Source organism: Pelmatolapia mariae, linkage group LG16_19 (assembly GCF_036321145.2).
Source record: "Pelmatolapia mariae isolate MD_Pm_ZW linkage group LG16_19, Pm_UMD_F_2, whole genome shotgun sequence".
NCBI classification, from domain to species: Eukaryota; Metazoa; Chordata; class Actinopteri; order Cichliformes; family Cichlidae; genus Pelmatolapia; species Pelmatolapia mariae.
In genome coordinates this window covers 61,482,197-61,508,231 of record NC_086241.1, presented here as the reverse complement: position 1 = coordinate 61,508,231, position 26,035 = coordinate 61,482,197, and the positions used below count along the sequence as shown (strand labels likewise).

The 26,035-nt window shown below is 39.2% G+C and overlaps 3 protein-coding genes across 5 annotated transcripts; 1 reads left to right on the top strand and 2 right to left on the bottom strand.

Moving 5' to 3' along the window:
• Positions 1 to 387: 387 nt before the first annotated feature.
• On the bottom strand, positions 388 to 7,136 carry cnih1 (cornichon family member 1). The gene is made up of 5 exons (XM_063499416.1): positions 6,975 to 7,136; positions 4,841 to 4,909; positions 2,298 to 2,410; positions 2,039 to 2,182; positions 388 to 1,677 (listed from the first exon to the last, which is right to left on the bottom strand). The coding sequence occupies exons 1-5, from the start codon at positions 7,053 to 7,055 to the stop codon at positions 1,650 to 1,652; spliced, it is 435 nt and encodes a 144-aa protein (XP_063355486.1). The 5' UTR covers positions 7,056 to 7,136; the 3' UTR covers positions 388 to 1,649.
• Positions 7,137 to 7,452: 316 nt separating this feature from the next.
• On the bottom strand, positions 7,453 to 18,525 carry gmfb (glia maturation factor, beta). The gene is made up of 7 exons (XM_063496669.1): positions 18,400 to 18,525; positions 13,731 to 13,827; positions 13,054 to 13,103; positions 12,780 to 12,829; positions 12,536 to 12,618; positions 12,350 to 12,423; positions 7,453 to 10,856 (listed from the first exon to the last, which is right to left on the bottom strand). Exons 1-7 carry the CDS (start codon positions 18,400 to 18,402, stop codon positions 10,785 to 10,787), a joined length of 429 nt encoding a protein of 142 aa, XP_063352739.1. The 5' UTR covers positions 18,403 to 18,525; the 3' UTR covers positions 7,453 to 10,784.
• lgals3a (lectin, galactoside binding soluble 3a) lies at positions 18,240 to 25,074 on the top strand. Of its 3 annotated transcripts, none has more exons than XM_063496666.1 (6): positions 18,240 to 18,452; positions 20,962 to 20,979; positions 21,073 to 21,786; positions 22,765 to 22,853; positions 23,291 to 23,447; positions 23,927 to 25,074. In XM_063496666.1, the coding sequence occupies exons 1-6, from the start codon at positions 18,450 to 18,452 to the stop codon at positions 24,080 to 24,082; spliced, it is 1,137 nt and encodes a 378-aa protein (XP_063352736.1). In that variant the 5' UTR covers positions 18,240 to 18,449; the 3' UTR covers positions 24,083 to 25,074. The 3 variants fall into 3 exon arrangements, with proteins under 3 accessions (XP_063352736.1, XP_063352738.1, XP_063352737.1); XM_063496667.1 differs by lacking the exon at positions 18,240 to 18,452 and adding an exon at positions 20,128 to 20,595; XM_063496668.1 differs by lacking the exons at positions 22,765 to 22,853; positions 23,291 to 23,447; positions 23,927 to 25,074 and adding an exon at positions 22,098 to 22,755.
• Positions 25,075 to 26,035: the final 961 nt, after the last annotated feature.

The following is a 26,035-nucleotide window of genomic DNA, read 5'->3' as shown; positions in this document are numbered from 1 at the left end:
TGAAGTTGTTACGAATCAGATGCTTTCCAGATGGTACTGCATGGTGGATCACAATCCCACAGTACTTTTCTGCATTCATAATTCCATCAATTTTGACAATGATTGATTTTGGATTTCCAGTGCAGTTCTTGTATAATTTAGCATACCTCAGCCTTTTCTATTGCTCCTCTTTAAGAATGGCTTCTTGACAGCCACCCAGCTTATCAAAAAAAGACTGAAAAGAAATGGACTGAAAATGAGTGAAAAAGAAACCGATGTCTGAATAAAAGCCTGAAAAATCATTTGAATAATTACAAGTCTTGCTCCTTGGAGGCAAAATATAAAGACATGAGGGCTGTCTTAAGATTTTTTACTGACATTTGCATAGAAATAACACTCCAGTCCACGTTAACAGAGCAGGATAGTTTATTTAGATTCAAATAAACAATTTCCTAGATGTAATTTGATGTGATCTAACACATAAAAACTTCATTTGAATGTGACAAATGATAATCCTTTTCCCTGATAAATTTACATGTTAGACATGACAATAAATACTCTAACATGAATGAAAATTTTTTTGCAGTGGCCTAAAACATCAGTCTAGATTCTGATTCTGGAGATGAGCGATACTGCGAGGAGTGCTTGATATTCTGAAGAATTACTAAAAACAAGAAAAAAGGTCAAATTGAAAACATGAATAAATAAAATGTTGGATCTTCTAACAATGTGGAATATTTGGTGTTGAAATTAAAACGCACAACGACAAAAAGAAATTCAAAGGTACATTCAACAGTATGGCACATCAGCTGATGTCGATCAAAACTTGAATGCCGAAAGGAAAGAGGAGGATAGTGTTCCTTCCTAACGGTGAATACATTAAAGTACTGTTGAGTCTACCTTTTATTTAGAGATACCTGCAAGGACGGGTCTACAGATCACACACATGGCGGTCCACACTTAAGAAAACAAATATCAGCAATAGTTTGACAGGGATGCATGGAAACAATACATCAGATAGCTTGAAAGGTGATAACCGACAACCAGACTACGACTGTCCTTGTGCGACACGTTTCGCTAACATGCACTTCAGCCCTCAAAGTGTCACGTTATAAGACCTTCTGCATCTGCGGGCAAGAACAAAAGTCTGTTTTACACTCCGCTGTTCGTTTTAGTCATGGTAATGAGACACGTGGCAGGTGTAAATTGGCTTTTAAAGCCTGGGATCTTATTCACAGAAAAAGCTAATGCAGTTCAGCACACAGCTTAGATTCTCACAGATAAATGCACATCTGAAAATGTCTACCTAGTCTGTAAACACTCAACAGTTGGGAACCGTGATGAAAAAACAACTTTATTTTCAATCCCAAGCATCAAAAAAATCACACTATTAAAAAATAGGGAAAAAAAAGAAGAGAAAGAGATGTGTCCATTCAGGTCTGTCCGTATTTTCCATAAAATCTTTGTAACTATAGTGCTATGAGAGGAACACTGCAACCAAGATTCTCTTAAAACTGGCTAAATGTTTCTGAAATGACAGGTTTGTCCACTTGGAAATGGCGTCTTGTGTTGCTGAAAGGTGGTCTCCAGCAGGTCCAGTGCTCCAGCACTAAGATCATAGTGTCTGGTCGTTTACTGTACATGCAGGTCCTTTTGCTTCATCGCACCATTTAAGAGCTCACCAGAACGTAGATCATCCTGTTGGAGAGAGCAAGAGGAACATCTAAATAAACATCAAGGCTGGTACATAAATCCACAAATTGTTGTTTGACAAAGGAAGACTGAGCGCCTTTTTAAAAGCTGCTGGTAGGCAGATTTTAGACAGAGCCATGCTGCGTTGTTCTCCTGTCACTACTGACTGCCTCTACGTTTCAACGAACAAGTAAAGTGGTGTCCGCCTCTCTGACAAAACTACCCCAGGATCAACATATCTTCATATCCACACATTTTTTGCACTTCAAACAACAGCCGCCGTAATGAAGTCCAAGTCTCAAAGATTCTTCTCTCAGTAGATACAAATGAAAAGTAAAGAGCAGAAAAATACAAGTGAAAAACATACCCGTAGAGATAGTAGAAGAATGACAGCAGGTAGAAAGCCAGTTTGCACCAGCCTTCTTTTTGACAGTACGCCAGGATGTCAGCGTTCATGATGGTTGTTGGGTCGTAAAGTCCTGGACAGCTCATCACAGGTCTGCTCATATACCTGCAGAAAGGCAAACATGAAAGCAGCGAGTTACATGCAGATGTGACTTGTTTAAAAAGGTTTAGTTAAGTAAAACCAGGTGTTGACTCCAGGATCAGTGTTTTCGAATACGTACCTCCAGACATGATAAGCCAGCAGTGGTAAGTTGAGACAGAGGGTGAGCCACTCGGCCGCACAGAAGAACATCACGCAGAAGAAGAAGTGGATAAGATACTCTGGGAGCACCAGCTAAAGGAGCCAAGGAAGAAGAGATTATGTCAATATTCGCATACAGCTGATAGTTCAATTCTCTTGTTCTAATTCTGACTTTGTAATGTACTGTCTAAACAAAGTTTATCCATCCACTCAATGTGTGGAATAAATGCAGAGACTTAGAAATTGAAGCACACTGATCAGAGCACAACACAATGTGATGTAACAAATCCTCAAAGGTAATGAGTCCTTTTTACAAGGAGAAAGCGGAGCTATTTAAAGAAGCAGACGTCTAAAAATTGCAGTAGCTGAAAGAATACAAGAGAAGGACTGAATCACAAATGAACTCTGGTTAAGCTGTAATTTTGTGCTTTACATGTGCTATAGAGGCCTTTAGTGAGGCCCAGCTTCATCTTATATTATGTAAAACACATAAACACTGCCTTATTTTAACACATGAAACAGGGTGAAAAATTAAAACCATCCATATGCAGATTTTAAGCCATTCCTCACTTGTTTAATGCTTACAAAAGGTGCCACAGTGAAGCCATATGTGGCTACGCATTGAGAAAATTAATATGTATAATCGCCTCTTATAGTCAATGAAGAAACATGTGGTGCTTGCATAATTTTTTTAATAAACTGTTGCAAATGGATAGAGAACATGGTTAATTTCCCACCCTGGTTATGTCATGCATTATCAAGTGTGACCACAATTAAAGGGGGACAAATTGCTCTGAAGAATATCTGCGCATCCCAACATCGACATTTTCTGCAGTGAGGGTGAACCTACAGATCATTCCACTTCCTGACAAGCGCACTGGACAACACACCAGAGAAGGACCATGCTGTGAGCACGCTTAGCATTGTCGATGCAGCAGCCTGCCTCAGGTTGACAGAGTTCGAGCTGGTTGCGGGGTTCAGGGGGGCAGATGGAGGCGCCACATGGAAGCCATGCATTAAAAATAAGAGCAGAGGGCAGAGAGGAGGGGGCAACCAACAGCCCACAGATGGAAGGGTGAGGGGTGTGTGGGAAAGAGGAAGTTGCAGGAAGGACGGGACGGGCTTTAAATGTGCTGAAATCCTGCACTGTGCTGCCAAATACAAAACAACTGCACAAAAAATAAATACATTTATTGTGCCAACGGAGCTGAGCGTCCACACGTGAAAAAGAAAAAAAGAGGCCAAAACTGCAAATCGGACTGTGGAGCGTGTCAAGGCTTAAACGTAGAGGAACCTTCACTTTTCAGCTAAGAATCACTGACCAATCAGGAGCTCTAAATATTGCTGAGCTGGAGAGTGTTTGGATTCTGCAGCCATCTGTTCTGAACCGCAGGTGATGCGGGTTAGAGCCAACACTGAGATCATAAACAGTGGCCTAGGTCTGCTAATTGCTGACTCAAATTGTAGCATTCACCTTGCAGAAAAACAAGTTGTGACATGCATTTAAGAAAACCGATGATTGAAGAATAAAACAAGCTGTCTTGGAAAAATCAAACACGCAAAGTATTTAAAAAAAAGGGGGGGGGGGGTTTACAAAATCAAAAGACTAGTGTTTAAGCTGCTGTGATTCTATACCATCCTAACACTTTTGTGCAAGCTCTGCCAGAACTGCTATTTCAAATGGAAAACAAGATACCCATCTCTCCGAGTTTCCTGGGAATACTCTATACTTGTAACTATATGCAAACAAAGGGTAGGTTGTAATAAAGATCATGCATGTTTTGAGCATTTGCAAGTCTTTTCAGTTAACACCTATTCTTAATCCATAATCAATAATGAGGACTCTTCGTCCAAGAGTATAGTGCTTACCCACTGTTAGATATCCATTTGCTTCTACAGCCAAAAAAGGTAGTTCAAGAAAGCTGAAAACATGCCTGTTAGTCAGTGCAATCAGTCTGAAGCTGAACTTTGAGGCGTACAGGAGAGAAATACAAAAGAAGAGATTGAAAAGCCAAAAATAAAACTATAACGACCGTGTAGCTGGGGGGAGGAAATAAAAAGGACACAGGTGAAGCACAGGTGGCATGTTGTCTAATCCCGAGCTGAACCCTGACCTTAAGATTAGTTAACTGAAAAGACGTTTGCAAACACTTCCCCCGTGCAAAATGACAAGACTGCAGACTGAGTTGGAACTGAGCGGGCATTTTAAAGATTGGTACAAACCTTTAATGCAATTTTGACTCTTTTAATCTTTTTGACCTTTTCAACTGTCTTTTTGTCGTTAAAAAAAAAAGTGGTTAAAAAAAAAGCAGATAAGGAAAAACAAAAAGGCTGTTAGAGTTTGACAGCTGACAAGATCACTGAAGTTATAACAGGCAGGTTATTTAGCATAACAGTGCAGAGAAATGAGAGAAAAAAGACAGATAGGTGGATAAAGTTGTACTAAAATAAAGAGAACATCTTTCATCAGAGCATATCTGCATGCAAGGAAGGTGTGAGAGCTGAAGAGGTGAGATCACTTACCGGATTTAAAGTGTTACATTGATCTATAGGATTCTTGTAGTCAGTCTTCAGCTCATCGAAAGCGATTATCTGAAGGACCAAGGTGATCAACGGTAAAATGTTAAAAACAGAGACTCAGAGGACAGCACGTGCAATAATATTTTACCAGGTTACACTACCCATACTGCCCTCATATACCTTCACAATAAAATTTGATTTAATATGGATAATGCCTTGTATACTGGTGCTGTATTTACTGACTTTCAAAGGGCTTTTAATACTGTGGATGAATATAAAAGCAATAGATTTAATCAATAGGTGACAAAAGGTCACCAGCTGGAAATGTTACTTGTGGTGTACCACAAGGATCAATTTCAGGTCTATTACTTTTCCCCATCTACATTAATAAACAGGTCTGAAGCTGTGTATTGTGAACTTTTTTTCCCTAATCCTAACAATATTTAACTAAAATTCTAATCTGTTAGCTTCTGACTACAGGAAAATAAGCTTTGACTTCCTCTTAGGAAAACTGAAGTTATCCTTTTTGCCAGTAACCGCAAACATAACAAGGGTAGAATTCTGTTAGCCAAACGTGACTCTGTTTGAAATTAGCTCAACTAATCATTTAACACATCTAGGAGAAACTAAAAATGTATCATGTACAAGGTAACTGCAAAAATTACACTCCTATATAGACAAAATATTAATTCATCTCAATAAAAGAAAGGCAAATGATAAATGATCTGTTCTAGTCCAACCAAACTATGACTATGCATGTCACTCATGGTTAATGGCTTTCAGAAAAGACTAAACCCCAAGTTATAATCAGCTCAAACAAACTCATCTGCTATACCCTCAGCTTTGACAAACTTTAGCATAGAATAAAAGCTACTTTTAGGCACCCTTTTTTACAAGGGGTTACCACAGTGGGTAGGCTCCACATTTTTGATTTGGCAGAGTCTTTATGCTGGATGTCCTTCCTGACACAGCCCCAAAGGGATTTCTATCTCCTCCCGAAATCAAACAGAGGATCATTTGCTTGTTAGTAAATGATTCCTCCACATTAAAGTGGTAAAATGTCCCAATAACACATAATATTCACACCAAAACTGCTCCCTTATTCTTTTGCTTGCAGTAACCAGAGACATGTTAAAAAACAGGAACAAAAAACTTTAAGATGCAGCACCATCTTAAAAAAAATGCAGAATCTAAACGAAATAGGTCATTTTATAGAAAATTAATTTACTACATCTTCGGGTATTGGGTAGGCTGTGGCTCAGGTGATAGAATACTTGTCAGGTATCCTTGGGCAAAATACTGAACCCTGATTTCAAGTGTGGATACAATCAGATAAGCTAAATTCTCATATTTAGCTTATTTGTGAGGCTGATTTGTTTGAAACATGGTTTGAAATACTTAGAGAGGGTCTTTTACGGAAAGGAGTACGATTACCCTGTATGATGGTATTACTTCAAATAAGCTTTTTAATCAGTGATATAAATGAAAATCAAAGAAAATTAGTCTTTGGTTTGCATTCAAAAGCAAATTGCATGTTCTCTGTCTTCAAGTTATTTATTCACAATACAACAGGTAAGTTCCTCAATATGACCAGCCAGAAGCAGAAAACTGAAGATATCCAAACTGGAAAGTTTATTTATCTATTTATTTATTTTTTATCCCAAGCCACGTCACTGATTACCTCGCGCTAGTAAATGACACAACAGCTAGTTAATTATTTACAGCTAGTTTAATGTTCTCCAAACCCCCCATGCTTACGTTGGGGTTGTGACTGCAAAACCTGGCGGTATTACACAATGCAGAGATGTGACATGTCGATAAACGCATGACAGCCAAACGTTAGCTTAGCATGCTAACTAGCCAACACTGCACTCTGAGCTGGCAAGCGATACAAACAAAATAAGAGGGGTATAAAACGTGTAAAAGTAGTGTTGAGCTCTATATGGATGATGGGAAATAGTTTATTAAAAACACGTTTTGGTGTTAAAGCTGCTAACTTGTTGTCCTAGCCGACAGGACAGGGTGTGTGCCATTCATTCCCAGGCTTCGTTAGCTCACTGTTAGCCCGTCTTTCTCATTCTTTCACCTACTTTTACGTCCGCACCGTTTGGCAGGCGACCTAGAAATGTGTACTTACATGCCAGATAGCGAAGAAGATAAGCGCCGCCGTTAGCAGCAAAGCGAGCATGTAGCAAAAGGCCGCGAATGTGAACGCCATTTTTCTCCGGTTCTGCTGGTCGGTTCCTGGCTCGGTCGGCGGATGATGCAGGCAGCTTCCCAACCGATTACTGCTGCTTCTTCCCCTTCTTCTTTGAGTGTTAGTGGCTGCAGGTCAACCATCTTACAGCAGGGTGCGTTACCGCCACCTACTGGACCATTTAGTTATCTGAAATCATTTTAACATGCATTAGCGCCATCTCCTGGAATTTTTTTCTGAACTTCGGTGTTTTCTTTATCTCCTGCAGTCCCACAGTTTCAGGAACAGTGTCCATTGTGTGGTTTTCTATCCAGGTATGCTTTTACTGCATTGGTAGTGTGTTTATGATCATTGTTGTGCTGATGAGGCTCATATGACCATTTCAGTTTGAAAACAGCAGTCTCTGGGAACACATGGGTAAACATCACTGTCATTTTATTTGGACAACAGGACAAGACACTTTTATAAAGTATGGGAAAATACAAATATCTCAAGTTTCACTGATGCCACGAGGCAGCTGGTTATGACAGACGTTTCAGGTGGGTTTTTTTTTAGTATAAAGGAAAGAAAATAGAATAGGCATTTAATCAGAGGACACCGAGCGCTGACAACACAATTGCAGGTTAAAGTAAAAAAAAACAAAAAAACCACTAGAGGCCAAAAACTATATGCGTTCACCACATAAAGATAAAAAGCTGTTAGAGATCCACAGGACATAACCAGATACATGGCTCAAAACCAAAGGGGGCTCTTAGTTAACTGGACCTTACATTAGACTGAGTTTGATACACGATGAATGGACAGTTTCTTATACATCCCATTTAAAATACTAACAGCAGAGGCTTCCTTTCAGAGAAATTAATGTCAGTTTGGACATACTTCAGATATCACACCTGACGACTGTGATGCAAACCTTTTATAGCGTTCATGTGCAAATAAACGATGTCAGACACTTTGTGCAGCTGTTCAGAAAGCATCGGGAAGCCTTCTGTAAGGCTTACTTACTTTAAAGCATACACTTCTTCTACAGTAGCTCTCCACATTTTAGAGGTCTTTAGAATTTAGAAAGATAAATATATTCACATCTAACCCAGTACATTGCACATTTCAAGGTTGAGCTGAATTGCACTGAATAAACAGTGTTCATTTCAAGCTGTGCATATTCCTGAATTTACAGACTTTCTGAAGGGTTTTTCAGGTCATATAAAGGTCATTACTCTAGTGGATTTGTGTTTTTCTGCTATTAGTAGACATTAACCCTGGAGAACCCATGGGGTCAAATTTGACCCCATGGTTTCCCTAGAAAACCAATGGGGTCGGCTCTGATCCCATGGGTTCTCCAGGGTTAAAACAGTTGATTACACTTATGTCCCCTTTGCTCCTGTTGGATAAAACCCTGCCCTTACGAATGATGCACGTGGAGCAGTTTGATTGTACGAAAACATCTTTGAGCCAGATCTCTGGGAGAGTTTCTGTTGTTTATGAGGGCAAAGACGCCATCAGAGAAAAACAGGTTTTGGCCTTGCAGCATGGCCTTGGTATGGTAGCCTTAGCAATTTAATATCATGCACTAACTGGAGAATTTCTGGCCTTTAATTCAGCAATATAATTCAGAGTAAAAGTGGACATTTGTAGTATTATAAAAAAAAAAAAGAAGAAGTCTGCTACTCGGGTCACTTACTACTGAGGTTACTCCTGTTTTATCACAATAAAACCAGTCTGTATTATCTGCAATACATGCATAGTACATTCTTATACAGCTTTAACTATCTGGGGCTGGTCATGCTGCTACTAATCCTTTGGGTAGTGTGCTGCACTGGCTTAAATACTGACAATATTCAGCAGGGAACCAAAAGCCAGGAAAAAATGCTGTCCCTTTGGGGCATGAAAAGCCAAATACATCCGTTTGTAAAGTGTTTGAGCTGTGTGCTCCAGCACAATGTATTTTAAAAATGCTCAAAGCTAAGAAAAATTGGGTAAACAAAAACTACAGACTGAGCTGAGCTGAGGATATTAGACATTGGCACAAAAATGAGCTGCTGGCACATTCAATACATAAATATCAGCCTTTCAAAAAAAAAGCTACACCGGTCAAATCCCGCGTCTGCATGGAGAATGTAAATCGGCCAGATGCTGTCATTTACCTGCCAATTCTGGCACATCTGGCGTTTGGAGAAATCGCAGCCGTCATTCTCAAGGCTGCGACAACCATGAAGCAATTCACGTGGCTTTACATACGGATTTAAGCACGACATTTATAAACACCAATAACAGTAAGAGCTATAATGCACGATAGGAGCTAACAATCACCCTAAAGACACAGTAACCCATTTAAACAGAGTCGCCCAGTAGATTAAAATGAGGGCGGGAACTACCACCCTGTGTAATGCAGTGTAATCATCACTGTCATGGTCGCTAGAGATAGAGGTTTTTGTGTGTAACTGTTCACATCTGGAATGTTTCAGTGGAAAAATATCGTTTTCCTGGAGTGTTGGATTCTTGTAATTAACATGCAGGTCAAACGAATTACCCACAATTCACACTGTTTTTTTTTCTCTCCTCTAAACAGAGATTTTAAAAAAACTGATGACAGACTAACAGGGTTACATCTGCAGCTAAATAAGCACCACTCAAGGGCTTCTGCCAGCTTGTGTTCTTGTGCACAGGAGAAGGTGCAACGCATATCATATAGATAGATGTATTAGTGTTACTGTAAATTATAACTGAAATGCCCTTGACTAAAGGAGAGACGGAGTAAAACAAAACAGAATTGTAGCTATGATTGTTCCGAGGTTCTGGCAGGAAGTTTGTCTTTCACAATAAAAGAAATGAAATGAATATAAAGTATATACTTAGCTAACCCTAGAGACACCAGAAATAACTAAATATTTTAAAAAAAGACTCTCTCAGATTATTAAAATCTAATGAACATAAAACGGTAAAACTTAGGAGGTTCTGAGTGTAAACATCTAGAAGAAACAGAAAGTGTTGTTAAAAAGTGTTTGAATTCTTTTGAATTGTAGTCAATTTCTGCACTTGAAGAGCAATGAGAACATTAATTCTAGGGCTGCCCCCCCCAAACAAAGACTTTCTTAGTCAAGTAGAATTTGCAATTATATGTTTGTCATATTAATTTCGGTATTTAAATGTGTATTTTAGGAGGGAGGGCTGAGAAAGAAAAGTGATAGCACAGTAATAACACTTATCCTTTATCTCAAAGTAATCCCACCCTTTAGATTTCCTGTTCATAATATGCAACTATCAGCCAAAGAGCTCAGGGAGTAGCTGTGTAAACAATAGTATCTGGCACAAATAACTGAGTGTCAGTGTCAATTAATCATGACTTGAGTCTTTGGTTGACTAATGGGGGCAGCCCTCGTTAATTCAAAACAGACACGTAAGAGAAATATGGAGAGATTGTATGGAGACAATAACAGACCTGCTTCAAACAGTATGGTCAGTTTTAGGCTGCCAGATCGGTGAGGTTTAGTAAGTGCCAGAAATGTTGGCAGTCACAGAGAAGCATTCAAACTCTTGTAATTGTGTGCACCTTCTGGCATCTTATGAGTTGTAATGAGCGTTAAACGCCACCGAGCAGGCCTAAAACAGACGACTGCAAACACTATTTAAATCAGGTCTGATGCAGGGAGGAGGGAAAGGTTAACTGTTGTGTGTTGTCTCCAAGAGATGTCACGAGTTGTGCAATCAGGATTCTCCTCGTATCCCAGACCCCTGGAGGAGGTGATGGGTTTAGCGGAAGAACCCAAGTTTCTCTCTAAGCCATTCCTCTGTGAGGTCCTCTGTGTTTCTGATCTCAAACACCTTGAAAAAAAAAGGAAGGACTTTACCACTTTCTCACACGGCTGTGGGGGAGTTTTCACCCATTTTTCTTTACAACATTGCTTCAGTTTATTGAGTTTGCAGGTATGAGTTTATGCACAGCTCTCTTAAACTCCCACCCCACATTTCCCTGCATTTCAATCTAGTTAAGGTCTGATCTTTGACTGGGTCATTGCAACGCCTTGATTCTTTTCTTTTTCAGCCATTCTGTTGTAGATTTGCTGCTGATGTTGGGATCACTGTCCTGCTGCATGACCCAGTTTGGGTTAAGCTTTAGCTGTTGGACAGATGGCCTCACATTTGACTCTAGAATACTTTGGCATAGAGAGGAGTTCACCGTGCAGACCCACTGACTGAAAGGTGCCCAAATCATCACCCCTCCACCGCCGTGCTAACAGCTGGTACAAGGTGTTTGTGTGTCTTTCTGTCTAAAGGATATTGTTCCAGATGTCTTGTGATTTCTTTAGATTCTGCTTTGCAGACCTAAGTTGTGCTGCCATGTTCTTTTTAGAGAGAAGATGCTTTCTCCTGGTAGCCCTTCAAAACGAGCCATACTTTTTCAGTTTTCTCTGATGAACATTTGAAATGCATAGTGAGGCCTCTATGGACTGAAATGTAGCTCTTAATTTATTTGCAATTTTTCTTAGCATCGCATGCTCTGATCAGATTTGCTGCTATCAGTTAATCAAGTGATTAGCAGCACCTGGCTGCCACTTACTCTGTGTGTAGGGGAGTACTTAGTTTTTCACAAGGCTACACAGACCCTGTGAAACTTTCTTTTTCATATGACTACATTACATGGCACATGGTACATGGCAATCTACACAGCAGTTCTTGACATATTTCAGTTTGGACCACAGTGGTGGGCTGCACTGCCCGTCGACAGATCTATGCAGTTAGCACAACTGATAGAAAAAATTCAAATTTATACCACCAGTTTAAAATTTAAACATTAATGTGGCAAATACAAGAATATAAGAGCTGCACCAAATGCACCCAGTACTACTGGCTCATTCCGTGAAAAAAATATTTCAAATCTGGACAAAAAATATTCTCAACTACCTCCTCCTTTAGTTGATTTTTTTAAATACAGTGTTTTAAGCATATCTAAAATTTTACAAGGTCTCAAAGTCACATGGATTTTTATACATTTTAATTTGTGTTATTTCTTTTTGAGCCCTCATAATTTCATAGTTACAGGAAATAGCCACATCACATTTAGAGTGGGCTATATCATAGTTTCAGTATCAACATTTCACCAGTTTGATGTCAGCAAAGTGACATTAAACTGGTGTATCATAAAAGTCAAGTCAGTTTATATATAAGCACATTTAGAAACAACAGAGATTGACCTAAGTGCTATACAACTAAACTGAATAAATCAGAAAAGGAAAAATACTGAAAAATAGAAAACAAATAACACAGAAACAAAAGAAAAATATCAAAACTCAGTCTTATTTAAAACCTTTACTAACCTTGGTCAGTTCGACAGTCTGCACCAGCTTGTTTTTGCTTCCTGCGTACATCATCTGCTGCTCTGGTCTGCAACCTGCCAAACACAAAATCAGCAACTTTGACAAAAGTTTAGCAAACAATAGTTGCCTAAGTTTTGCTCTAAGTGTACGTATATTTTTGAAAAGTAATCTCAGAGAGGTTCATACCTACGGGGCTGGAGAAGATGAAGCAGAGGGGATAAGACACACGCCCGTCGTCATGTTCGTACTTATAACTGTAGACGATAAATGTTCCTGGTGCTAAGGACTGAAACTAACCAACATAGATAGATCACATGTAAGACAAACCCACTGCCTAACCGTTCCATGTAACATACAGGCTGCTTACAACGATTATAATTCATTCTATGCTGATAAAATATTGTTAAAATAAGATCTATTCAAAGGATATCTTGGCTGTCTCTCTGGCAGCTCATCCTTTAGATCATCAGGAGAAATATCCTAAAACAAACATAAAGAGTTCAGTTGACATTATCAAGAAAAGCAATCATCTACTAACATCCAGCACCTGGCAGGCTGTCAGGTCAGAGCTTAATGAGTTCACCATCACTTCTTTCAAACCATACACTGCAATCTAAACATTTAAACATTTACATTTAAATTTTAAACCTGATTTTTTAAATATTGTTGCATGTATTTGAAAGATAGAGTAATATAAAGCTCACCTTATGCTCTTCCTCCAGAATAACCAGCTGCTTGTCTTTATCAATCTTCACTGAATGGTACAACAAGAATATAAAAACTGCATTAAAACAGTCACATTTTACAAGCAGTTGTTTAGTGCTTCTAAAATGATGATGATCAAGGGGGGAAAAATCAATATTTTGGGCTGCAAAGCTCTAAAACGTGACCCTGAGTCTGAGTCCATGTCGTGCAAACAAACGGCTAATCCCATTTGACATTTTGATCCAGAGATGGAGGAAGATAAAGATTAAGCTCAGGTTTGATACACACAGCCTGCTGCATTTGGCGGCAACTCATTCTTTCCTGCATACAGAACAGCAGCTACCTTATAGTTGTATCTAATACCAGGAACATTTTCTTTTGTGCTATATTTATAACATTTGACTTTAACTGCAACAGACCACAGAGAATTGTACAATCCATATCAAACCACAGAATGCTCACAATTACATTGTAACCACTGCTGACTGAACTGCCGCCTATCTTGGCGAGTACACTCTTTTTTTAATCTCAAGAGTCATACAAGTTACCAATCTAGAAGCTCTACGAGTATTAAAAGCTCCCTTGTGGAAAACAAAAAACGAATTTCAAGTTACTCCGATTTTTATGACTCAGATTAAAAATTCAGGAGAGACACTGCTCAGAGTCAGTGACTTACTGATGATCGCTGCATTGTTGGTCTCCTTCCGGAAACGAAACTCCTTCAGCTTTTTAACCAGATCTTCATCCACTTCACACACTACCAGTGATTCACTCTGATCCGGCGTGGGGAAACAAAGCAATGGAAACAAATAAATGAATTTCAAATTAATTAACAGTTTAGTATACAAGTCACTCGACACACAAATTAAACTGTATTTTACTTCTTTGGGGTTTGATGCAAAGTTAAACAAAAGTTTACCTATTTATTTTGGAGAAGGTAGTTTTCATTTGGATTAGACTACATTAGTGCGCAAATGTCTTGAGTCCCCCATCATTCCTTTATATTTTGCTTCCAAGCATTCAGACTTTCTTGTATTTTTTAAACTGGTCTTGAGAAATAGCTCTTCTGCTTTTTAATGATTTCAGAGGAATTTTTATTTTTTATTTTGTATGATAAGCAGTTGACATATTAATCATTCAAGCATTTAAAAGGGCACCTATGAAGGAATTACAGTCAACTTAGCAAAGAACTATCATATATCTACAGCTGATGAATGGTATTTTAAAGAAACAGGAAAAGAATCCACCAAAGACCTGTAACACAAGACCAGAGATATGCATCTGGCCCTTCACCTGAATCCTCATACTTTTCACTGAATCCTGATCAGCAATGGCCTCAGCGGAAGGGCGACTGTCAAGAAACCATTTTTAACAAAAACAGCTACGGTGGAGCTTCGGTGTTGGTGATGTTGTCAAAAGTGTTAGAGTGTCAGATTTTGATCCTACCATCTAGAAATCAACTGATATGCAACAGCTCCATTTTTTTATATGACAATGATCCCAAAGGAACTGTCATGGATTGGCCTCCCCAGACCTCAGACCTCAACATTACTGAAGCAGTGTGGGATCATCATGGCAGAGAACAGAAGAAAAGGCAGGCAGATGTCAAAGAAGAGCTTTGAATAACTTTCAATAACCCTGGAGAACTATTCCTGAAAATTACTTAAAGAAATTACAAGAAAGCTTGGCTAAAAGAGTTCAGACGGAAGAATAAAGGCAGTGTTAAGTATTGACTATGTGTTCATTAGAATTGTACAAACTCTGTTTTTGCCTTACATACCGTAATTCCATGCATGTTTGCACATTTCAATAAACTGCCACACGCATTTCACGTTTCACAAAACATAAAGCCATGAGGGGGGCAGCCTAAAGTACTGTAAAGTACTCTACATGACAAATATTCTAGCAGCGCCATGATAAAGTCAGAACATTCATGCATGTTTGACTTTTTCATGTTGTTGGGTAGATGATTTTATATAGTCAATGATACTGTGGCTCAATAGTTCCAGACTGCCGGGGGATTCCCATGATGCATGGGTCTTGGTCACGGCATATGGCCACCCCTCCCTGAACTTGGTTCCGCTGGAGGTTTCTTCCTGTTAAAGGGAGTTTTTCCTTCCCACTGTCGCCAAAGCGCTTTTTATAGGCGCTCATATGATTTTACCTGTTGTATTATTGTAGGGTCTACCTTACAATATAAAGCGCCTTGAGGCAACTGTTGTTGTGATTTGGTGCTGTATAAATAAAATTGAATTGAATTGAATAATGAAGTGGAAAACAGAAAACACCACTATTACTGCATTGATGTGATATTAGTAACAAAACACAGTTGCAGTAGTAGATATAAAGAGCATCTTACACACTGTGACATTCAAGCAGAAAATGAAATCAGCAGAAATTTTACATTCATCCTAATCTACTGCTATATGTGTTAATTTTAATTAATATTTGAAGACAGCTTATCGGTAAGAAAGACAGCTGCAGAGTCACAGATTGTGGCTTTAAGTGGTTTTCATGCAATTTACTACTTTGCCATAGCAGCTATATCCTGAATTAGTGAGCCAGGGTAAAAAAAACGAGCAAAAAAACCCACCAATGCTGGTGCAATTTTTTGTTTTATGTAAATATTTCTGTCATGTTTACAGTTCCAACCTCAAAACGGAAACTCCATGTTTTGGATTTAAAAGATTTGTACTTTAAGCTACGGGTGTTGCCAATTCATGAGGAGCTTCACGTCTTCTTGACCTCTACTTAACTTTGCTGTGTCTTTGTGAGATATGTTATCCTGTGTTTGTGTATAGTAGTGTAATAGAGAAAGAAAGGAAGTGCACCTAAAAAAAATTATATATAACTTGTGTATAAAACAGAGGCTTTTTAAGAACACCGAATAATCAGCATGTCTCTTCCTGCAAAAGTCCAATATGACGCACAGGATTTCATCCAAAAAACAAATAAATTGATTAAATTAAATGAAAAAATCAATGCACCAGCCTGAATTGGATTTCATTGCTCTGAACCTCTGTCACGTCCACACACAACATTACATAACACCATCATAAAGACATAAACTCTCCACGAGTCTCTTCAGACTCTCTGAAATCTATAATTACACCTTGGAGAACAGATGGCTGGTGGGAGTCAGGATTTCACTGAGCTCAAGGAAAGATCTTCCTAGATTAAGAGGAGGCTGGAGTGTCTGTGGCTGCTGGGACTCTTTAAAAACAGGATGCATGGGGAAGGGATTAGGGACAGCCAGGACAATGAAAGCTGGGGATGGCCAAAGGGTTACTTCTGGTTCAAATTCCTCCAGTCAATGACAGCTAGCTCATGAGTTTGGCTGCCAATTCAACCAGGAAATGAGAGCCAGTTAACTTAAACCACCAGTTAATAATGGACCCGGTGTGTTTATGCAGTAAATCAGTAACACTGCTCTAATGAAGATAGCTGAACTGCCATGACACGCAGCGAAAGACCCAGAGGGAAACGAGATTGATCTTGACAAACAGCCGAGCTAACGTTAAGGCAGCTCCCAAAACCCAGACGTGTTGAAGCACATCAATGCAGACTGCTGCATCAAGCCACCGGCGCCCAGCTGCAGGAAGTGCAACAGCTTCGCCTTCAAAATATAAACATGCACAAACTTGCTCTAACCTCATACTAACCTCATACTAACCTCACACTAACCTCATACTAAATAATGTCTTGTTTTCTTCATTTAAACGCCTAAACTACAAATGTTTAGTTGACAATTAAAAACAAAAACCAAAGAAACGTCACTTCTACACCTCATGAACTTAAACTACTCTCTTTTTTGCCTTTTCTATTGTTATTATTAAATATATTGCAATGTTCTCCTGAATTATAATCAGGCTGCTCTAAAATGTCTTTGGAAAGCTTTCAGTTGATTAAGTTAACTGGGACGAGGGAGAGAGGGAGAGAGCGAGAGAGAGACAATATTTCTCCCATATTGGCTTCCCTTGATTGGCTCCCTGTTAAATCCAGAATTCACTCTCAAACTACTTATTTACTTGTGGTTCCCAAAGTTTCCTAAAGTAGAATGGGAGGCAAAGCCTTCGGCTTTCAGGTCCCTCTTCTTTGGAACCAGCTACCTGTTTGGGATCAGGAGACAGACATCCCGTCCACTTTTAAGATTAGACTCTAAACTTTCCTTTTTTATAAAGCATATATGTAGGGCTGGATCAGCTGACCCTGAGTCCTGGTTTAGTTAGTCTGCTGAGGGATGCACTGAGTATTTCTTATTCATTCACCTCTTTTCACTCTCTCTGTTTATCCACCACTTTGCATTTAATCATTAGTTATTATTAATCTCTGGCTCTCTTCCACAGCTTGTCGTTTGCCCTGTCTCCTTCCCCTCCTTCCAAATGATCATGTCAGATGGCTGGCCCTCCTTTAACTTGGTTTCACTGAAGGTTTTTTATTGTTAAAAGGGAGCTTTTCTTCCTCACGGTCACCAAGTGTTGAGGTTTCTTTCTAATATTGAAAAGTCACTAAAATATAAAGTCCCTTGGACTAATTGTTGTTACTGTTAATGTATTTAATAAGTGGTATATTCAAGAAAGTTAAATTTTAATCATTGAGTGCTAAAATTAAGACTATGTGTCTTACAAATTCATAATTTACTGGAGATAAACACCACAGTGAAAACGTACAAAGCACAAAATAATCTTGTTCTAAACTGGACTCAGATGTTGTGTGAAAATAGAGAGACAAAGTGTGAATTCAGAGGGAAAGGTCGCCTGAAAAAAGGAAAAAAATAAATAATAAAAAATATTTAAAAAACAAAAGATGTATATCTGTTAGAGGGGTAAGCGTGTAGAGTAACTGTAATAAGGACCTAGTATTGTGTTATTTACAACGTAATTGTATTTTTTTAAAGGTAAAAGAGAGGTAATATTTAGTTTTTCCCTAGTTTATTTTTTATTCTTAATACTTAGTGTCAAAATCTAGTTTTAAAAGTGTTGAGATTTAGAATATGCAGTACATAAAGGTTCATCTTTCACCTTTTCGGCCACTTGTGCCATTTATTTATTCGTTTAGATCAAGAAATGCTAATAATGACCCAAATTAAAATATATTTTTCCATTTATTTTACAGCACAGCGTTCTGGATTTTTTATTTATTTTGAAATTCAAGGCAGGAAATGCGTCACTTCTGCTACGGCTGACTTGACAGGGTGGAACTAATGCTATGCTAGCAGGCTAAAGCTAGCCAATCTGCGACCTTACTTTTTCCTCAATAAACTCCGCATCTGCCAACAGCACACGATTAAAACGCAACGACGAAGCTCACAGCAGCTCACTTGCAAAGAAAACCGAGTAACTTACCATTGTTGTGGAGTTAAAAATTTCCCCCGGAGCTGCAGCGGCTGTTCTGAATGGTAGGGACGCTTTCAGTGTTTTTTCGTTTTTTTTCCACCTCACATCATCTTGTGACTGGTTTGACCAATCCCATACAGGCGCCCCCTCCTTCAAAAGTTTCCTGTAAATCTGTGCTCAGTCTAATTTAGATTTAAATTTGAGTTTGAAATCCAGCGTCCTACGTTAAAAACACTGCTAAGTCATTTTTAAACGACTCATACTCGTTACTATTTAATAACAGTTTATACTTCTGCTTATTGATTCCCACCTAGGAAATAAAATACTGCTGGGACATCAATAATGTTTCAGTGTAGTTAACTCAATATGACCTCAACTGAGAAATGATTACTTATGCTCTTACTTGGAATGCATGATTAGAACCTTCAGAGTATTTCACTAAATTAATTTGGTAATTATTTTAAACATAAAGTGAGATTACTTATTTTAAAAAATGATGTTAAGACATGACAAACAATGTTTGGAGGAATAAAAGTGAGGCTTTCAAACCTAAGAATACTAAACCAATTATCAAGCATGGTGGTGGTAGCATCATGCTTTGAGGCTGTTTTGCCACCAGTTTACCAATACTAGTACTAACTAAATAGTGTATAGACTATCAGTCTAAGAAACAATAGCAAGACGGTTTGATACAGAAATGTAGGAGATCATATGACACGTAGTTGTGCTCACCTGTAACTAAAAGGAGAAGTGTTCTGTAGTTTTATAGAGGGTGGTAGGAAATATTTCCTTTATAGTAGCTCAGCAAGTCTGACACTCTGATTTAAAGGATTACCACCAAATAAATAAAATAACACTCTGTATTAAACTGTGTAAGTCTGTGGCCACACTTCAAAACAATATTCATCATATAAACCATTTCCTTTTATATCTACAGGCTCAGTCTCTTCAGAGTATAATATTATTAATCAAAGTATACTAATAAACTATTATTAATTTATTATATTTTAATGTTATGTGGAATATTTGTAATTATTTTTAATCAAAGCTGAGTACCAGATTCCACACAGTTTCCGCTAAAACATAACATCATTTTTTAAATGCTATTGAGTTGAGTTGTTTTGCGTTGTGCGCGCATATACTAGAGATCCCGGTAGAGAAATTGAGACCCGATTTCAAAATAAAAGTGATCTCTAGGTTAATCAGCACATTTACATGAGTCCAATATGAATCATATAATTATGAAATAAATAACAATAGAGAAATAAAAATTATTAAAAAAACTGTGATATTACAAATAACATAAATATTTGAATATTATTACAGATAGTAACTATAATCACATTTAAAAATTAACATTTAAAAAGATGTGTACAGCCATTACAAGTAAACGCACTGTTCAACAGACTAATTTTAAAATTAATAACCAGAGTGACGTCTTCTGTGGAAACAGAAAACAGTAATTTTGATTGACAGTAAAATTGATATTTTGTAATATTTGCATTTCTGTAATGTAATGTTTTTTATGATTTTTATATGATTGATAACGTGTTGGTTAATGTTAAACTCACGTTCGCCTTAAGATTGCTTTTGTTTTGAAATCGGGTGTCAGTTTCTCTTGCCGTAGAACTTAGTATATACACACAACGCAAAATAATTTGCGTGCTGGTTTGACTGTGCTCGAAAGCGACCATTTCTTACCGTAATTCCTAGAATACATAACACAACTGACGACATTTGTCCCCTAACCTTTAGACTAGTTTTCTTCTGGCTCTCACTGTGTCTTCCCCAGCTTTAGAAGGCAAACCTGACGCACCTTAACAGGCTGACACGTAGTTTTAAAGTTCGGTCTGCAATCGTGTTTAGTTAGGGTTAGTTTATTGGTTTGTTTTAGGTATGTGTGGTCGTGATGTTGAGGGGTTAGGGAGTAAACTGTACCAGCGAGAGCTCTTACAAAGATAGAAGGCGACCGGCTGTCTCTGTGTTTTCCAGCCGGAACGCGCCCACCCTTCACAATACGTCATCAGTGAAGCGCGTGTGCGTGCCTCCTTTTCAAGAGTTGTAGTTGGGAAAGCAGATAAATCGTTAGCTTCTACTTGTGTACCTCGGCAGGCTAAGTTAGCGAGCTAACTGGTTCCCACAGCTGAAGAAATCCTCGCTGCTACCCGCCGTCTTTCTTTGGAGAGGAGTCCATCTTCTGGCGAGGTAGCATGAAAATCTAGCTTTCAGCAGTTTTTTTCCTCAGGCACCATGAAGCTAAAAATAAACAAACGAGCCAGCGTTAACTAACAGTTAGCTGCTGCCAGCTAGCTCGCTAGCCAACTCTAATTTAATTTATGACAGTTTTTGTGACTCTCTGCCCCGATTTGTAGCCTGGAGTCAGTGTAACATCTGTATGTCTTGTCTTAGTAATCTTTCATTGAGGTGGAGTTTTGTCAGAAAGGTTTTTGAGGATGGAAATATTGAGTGTGTTGTTACTCAGAGCCTATGTGTGCCACCACTGTTTGACAACTTGTTATTGTCAGTTGTTATAACTACCTAATAAAGCTTGTGTCTCTTGTTTTGTTGTAGATCATGGATGATTTCTCGGTGAGTTCAAACAAATGCACATTTTATTTTTATCATGTTCAATTAGCTTATAGTTTATTGTACAAGTCACTTTCTTTTACTCTTCTTTTATAGCTAGCAGATGCCTTAGGAGATGATACTACAAGCCAGGCTAAGAAAATACGCAACACCAACCCATCTGCCCCCACTAGCAATCCTGCACCTCCTTCAAACCCAGGATGGCCTAGTTCAGCTCCTGGAGCCCCCACCCAGCCCTCTGCTCCGCTCGACTACCACGGTGGATCATCTGGCCCAGGGGCACCAGGGCAGTTTCCCTTCCCTTCAGGTCCTGGAGCACCAGGGCAATACCCTGGACCTCCTTCAGCACCTGGTGGGTTCCCCCCTGGTCCTGGGATACCTGGACAATATCCACCTGCACCAGGAGCTCCAGGTCAGTTTCCCTCCGGCCCTGGAGCTCCTGGGCAGTACCCTGGGCAGTATCCACCAGAAGGAGCTCCAGGACAGATACCTGGAGGCGCTGCTCCTTACCCAGTGGGACCATTTCCTTCTGGCCCCGGAGCTCCCCCTGGCCCTTATCCAAGTGTGCCTTTCCCAGGTGGTCAGCCAGGAGGCAATGGCATCTATGGGCCAGGCGGTCCAGGTGCATTCCCACCTGCAGCTGGACCTGGTGCTTTCCCTGCATTCCCCAGCGGAGGCTTTCCCCCGATACCACCCGGTTCTTGGGGACCACCAGCAGGTGGAGGCTTCCCAGCTGCCCCTGGTCCCTTTGGCCCTGGTCCGGGGCCTATGGGTCCATATGGTGGGCCTGCTGCCCCAGGAGGGACACTGGTGAGTACTGGTACTTTAATGCAATATTGCTTGCTGCATTTTCCTGCTTGTGTCCTTCTCTGGTGTGCAGTGGAGCATCTGGTGTGAAATTCTTTTAGAGTAACATAATCCTGTAAGTGGTTGATGGAAGAAATTAGTCTTATTTCTTTGCTGCTGAAGGAGGGTTAATGTATTTATTTATGTTTTTCAATAACGGCGGAGTTGGGATGATTATTTCTGTCTCTTTGGCTCTGCTGGGGTGCTAAACAAATATAAAACAGAATAATAAAGTATTCAGAAGTAGTTCTGAAAAATGTATTCTTGTCTTTCAGCCCAGATATAGGCCACCGTATTAAGCAATGAGCAATGAACTCAGCTTTTCAGTTGGACAAGGACGTCACTTCCAGAATCAACATATGGTTTGATTAGTGCCAAAGACTCAATATATACATAATATTCAGCTAAATTGCTCAATGTATTGTCTTAATTAAGTGCAATATGATATAATTTACACTTTTACTTGACCCATGTTTACGGCATCATGACGCCTTTTATGATCTCTAATAAAATTATGATTTGATCAAAACACACTTGTAAGTTGTTTCCATAATAATAATAAATGGGGTTTTTTTGTTTTCTTTTACTTTGCTCAGCTGTTGTAAAAATATAGTGAATGTACTTTTCTGTCATTGCCATGACCCGTCACTGCTACTTGTGTAATAGTGCTGGAATAACTGAAGGACATAATGACTCACTTGGGTGTTGCTGTAGGAATGTAGGCAGGGTCAAAGTTTTGAACAGTGCTTAAATAAAATTCTCTATTATATGTCATTAGGCATGCTGCTGTGTTTTGCCAATTTAAGACTCAGTGATCAAATGTTTTATATGTGCATATTTTTCTTGGAAATCATTGAATTGCACTGTGTCACATAAACTTAATATCTACACTGAGAACAGTACATATATTGTCATGGTTTAAAATGGAAGTATTTCTTGCAGATGGTGCCGTATGATCTCCCCCTTCATGCTGGAATAATGCCACGACTTTTAATCACAATAATAGGGGAGCCTCTTCCCTGTGCAGACAGGTACAGTAATCATCCAACATCTGTGCCTGCTAATAGCAATCCAAAACCTGATGCCTTCAACTCATACTTACATAATAAAGGGGACCTAGTATACTTATTTTCAGCTCCAAATGTTTATTCTTGGACGCCTCTAGAGTAGAATAGTTCAAAACAATCCTTATTTGTCATGTACTGAGCCTTGGTATAGGATAAATCTATTTTAACACCTTAAGCTTCTGATTGGCTACCCCTGTTTGAACAGCAGGTTGGTGAGGCGTCTGTACCTTTATATGACCATGTTATATGAAGAGAAGTGTAATAGGTCTCCTTTAAAACACATCTATGATTTGCACTGTGGGAATACTCTTTAAAATGTGTACCACCATATTATGTTAAACCGATTAGCAGCAGCATTTCTTTCTGCTAATGCTTTGCTTACATATTTTTTTTTTTTGCAGGTTCAATGTTGACTTTATCAAAGGTCCAGATGTAGTCTTTCACTTCAACCCTCGTTTTAACGAGCAAACAATTGTTAGAAACTCCAACTTAGGCGGATACTGGGGACCTGAAGAGCGGGAAGGAGGGTTTCCATTTGTTCAGGGACGGCGTTTTGAGGTAAGTTAGTATAAAATCTTTTTCTTTTCTTTCTTTTTAAAAATAGCTGATTAGATTAGGGAGATGACATTTAACAGAGCCCCTGAATGTAACCAAGGATTTTGTTCAGCTTACACCAGTGTAATTTTTCCTTCATGTCAGTGTGGTATGGGCATAAATGAGCATGTTTATGCACATTTTTATGTGGTAGAGCTCTGACTTCAGTGCAGAAGATGAGGCTTTAGGTGAGGAAGAAGAGGGTGGTGTAGAAATAATGGAGGACAGAGACATAAGGAGAAGGAGATGATGAAAATATGGTGATGAAAATATACAAGTACAAATGTTAAATGGTGAGATATGGTTTGTAGGAGCCATTTGTGATCTTTATATTAAAAGTTACTTATAAGGCATACTATACATGTTGCTGTACTCTAGCCACATACTAGCTACGTTCTGTCACTCTACCAACCAATTAATTAGCACACTGGTGTCCCCTACAGCTGAAGATCCTCGTGGAGGAAGACATGTTCAAAGTGGCGGTGGACGGCACACACCTGTTGGAGTACGAGCACAGAGTCGGTGGCCTGGAGGAAGTGAACCTACTGCGAGTGGGCGGAGACCTCGTCCTCTACAGCGCTGCCCCGAGCATGATCTGAACCCACGGCTGAAGCACACGCTGTACAGGCGACCTGAGTCAAACTTTACCACTGTATTTGAAATCCTTTTTAAATACTTGGTCGCATTGCAAAGCGCAATCGTTGCCCACCTGGCACATTTGTCACAGAACAGCTGTACGCCATAATCCTTTTCTCTCTTTTTTTTAATAGTTGCTCCAATCCAATTAATTTTGATCACATATGAGAATCTTCAGTAGTAAAAGAGTTTAAAAGCATTTAAAATAGGTATTTTTGGGAGAAAAACTAATTTATACTTAATGAAAAGATTGTAGGCTAAGAAGAAAGGCATGCCAAGTCCCAAACATTTCAAATATTTTCCACTGGTATCTTGTTTTTTTTTTTTTTTTGTTTACATGTATGTAAATCATTCTAAGTCTCTGTAATTGCATGAGAGTGTGATGCTGAAAATCATTTCCTTTTTATCTGCTGGCCTGCAGACGTGCTGTAGAGTGGAACAATGATGAGGTTTCTTAAAATGCACAGAGTAATATAAAGAGAATGTGTACTTCTCCTTTCTTCAGCTGTAATCCTCCTGAGCTCTCAGGCTGGAGGGTCAAGAAAAGATTTAAAGAATTATGATTTCATGTTGAAGTCAAAACCCTGATGGTAAAAAGACATATTAAAGGCTCGTATTAAAGAAAAATGTGGAGGGATGGGGTCTCCATTTGTTGCCAGAGCTGACAAGTTGAGGTTATAAATTAAAAGGAACAACAAACAAGAAAAATGACTGATGGAAGAAGATTGCTTACTTCTCCTGAGCTTCTGACGTGCACTTATAATAAATACAGGTTATCCCACTTAGTTTTTCTGAATCTAAAGCCAGGGAATCAGTTCCTGTGTTACTGATGGTGTAAGTTTGTGTGTTTGACTGAATTTATATATCGTGCCCCCTGTGGTGCAAGTGCCAGATTCTGATGTTAATAGATTTGACTACAGTGATGCCACTCAGTACAAAATAAAAACATTTCAACCTTGGACACATTGCTTACTTATGCAACTCATGAGGGACTCTTGTATGTGTTGCATGTATTTCTTGTGTCTTCATGGCTGTCTTTGGGCCACACATTGCAGGTCATGTTTTGGTTGCTACTAGATCTATAACAGGATTTAGACCAGAAACATCCACCATTCAAGATGATTTTTTACATCATTTCTGAGATGAAAAACTCAAAATCAGATTTGATGTTCTGCACAGCAGTAACCGCCATTTGTGTTGAACCTGATTGAACCTTAATGACAGGGTGCCTCATGCCGTGGGCAGAAAGACCATCCAGGTTAACAGTTTTCTGGTATTTTCAATGCTGCTACATAACCCGAGTGAGCTTAAGTTTCAGGGCACAAACTGATAGCCAGACGTTCTCCTTCAGGATTTCCTGGTAGAGAGCAGAATTGTTACTTTAGGGGTCACCACAGAGATCATCTTAACCCTCTACACATCTTCCTTTACTACATTCATGAACCTTCTCTGTGGGTTTTCTGCCATATTCCATGTCCTTAGTCCAATGTGTCCACTATCCATCCTTTTCTCCACTCACTTCTCCCTGCCTTCCCTTTGTTCTTAAGCTCTCTTGTGCACCGTCCATTACTTTGGATGGTTGGCTGCAGGTGTTTAACTCATCCAACCATCCAAAGCAATGGATGAGTTAAACACCTTGTGCACCGTCCATTACTTTGGATGGTTGGCTGCAGGTATTTAACTCATCCACCTTCACTACCTCTATCCCTTGTAACTTCACTGTTACACATGTCTCCTTCTCATTCACACACATGTATTCTGCCTTGCTCCTACTCACTTTAATTTCTCATCACACCAGAGCATACATCCACTTCTCCAGACTCTCTTCCACTGGCCTCCTACTCTCAGTAGGGCTCACAATCTCATCTATGAACATCACAGTTCACAGAGACTGCTACCTGACTTCATCCGTCAAC

Bases quoted from the DNA above. Each gene is read 5' to 3' on its own strand.
- cnih1 (XM_063499416.1), bottom strand. From the start codon at position 7,055: ATGGCGTTCACATTCGCGGCCTTTTGCTACATGCTCGCTTTGCTGCTA. The intron at 4,910-6,974 runs GTAAGTACACAT...TTGGTCCTTCAG, and splicing joins TCTTCTTCGCTATCTGGCAT to ATAATCGCTTTCGATGAGCT. The intron at 1,678-2,038 runs GTATGTTTTTCA...TCTCTCCAACAG, and splicing joins TTCTTCTACTATCTCTACGG to GATGATCTACGTTCTGGTGA.
- gmfb (XM_063496669.1), bottom strand. The intron at 13,104-13,730 runs GTAAGTCACTGA...TGTACCATTCAG, and splicing joins CAACAATGCAGCGATCATCA to TGAAGATTGATAAAGACAAG. The intron at 12,830-13,053 runs GTGAGCTTTATA...TGTTTGTTTTAG, and splicing joins TTCTGGAGGAAGAGCATAAG to GATATTTCTCCTGATGATCT.
- lgals3a (XM_063496666.1), top strand. The intron at 21,787-22,764 runs GTGAGTACTGGT...TATTTCTTGCAG, and splicing joins CTGCCCCAGGAGGGACACTG to ATGGTGCCGTATGATCTCCC. The intron at 22,854-23,290 runs GTACAGTAATCA...TTTTTTTTGCAG, and splicing joins CCTCTTCCCTGTGCAGACAG to GTTCAATGTTGACTTTATCA.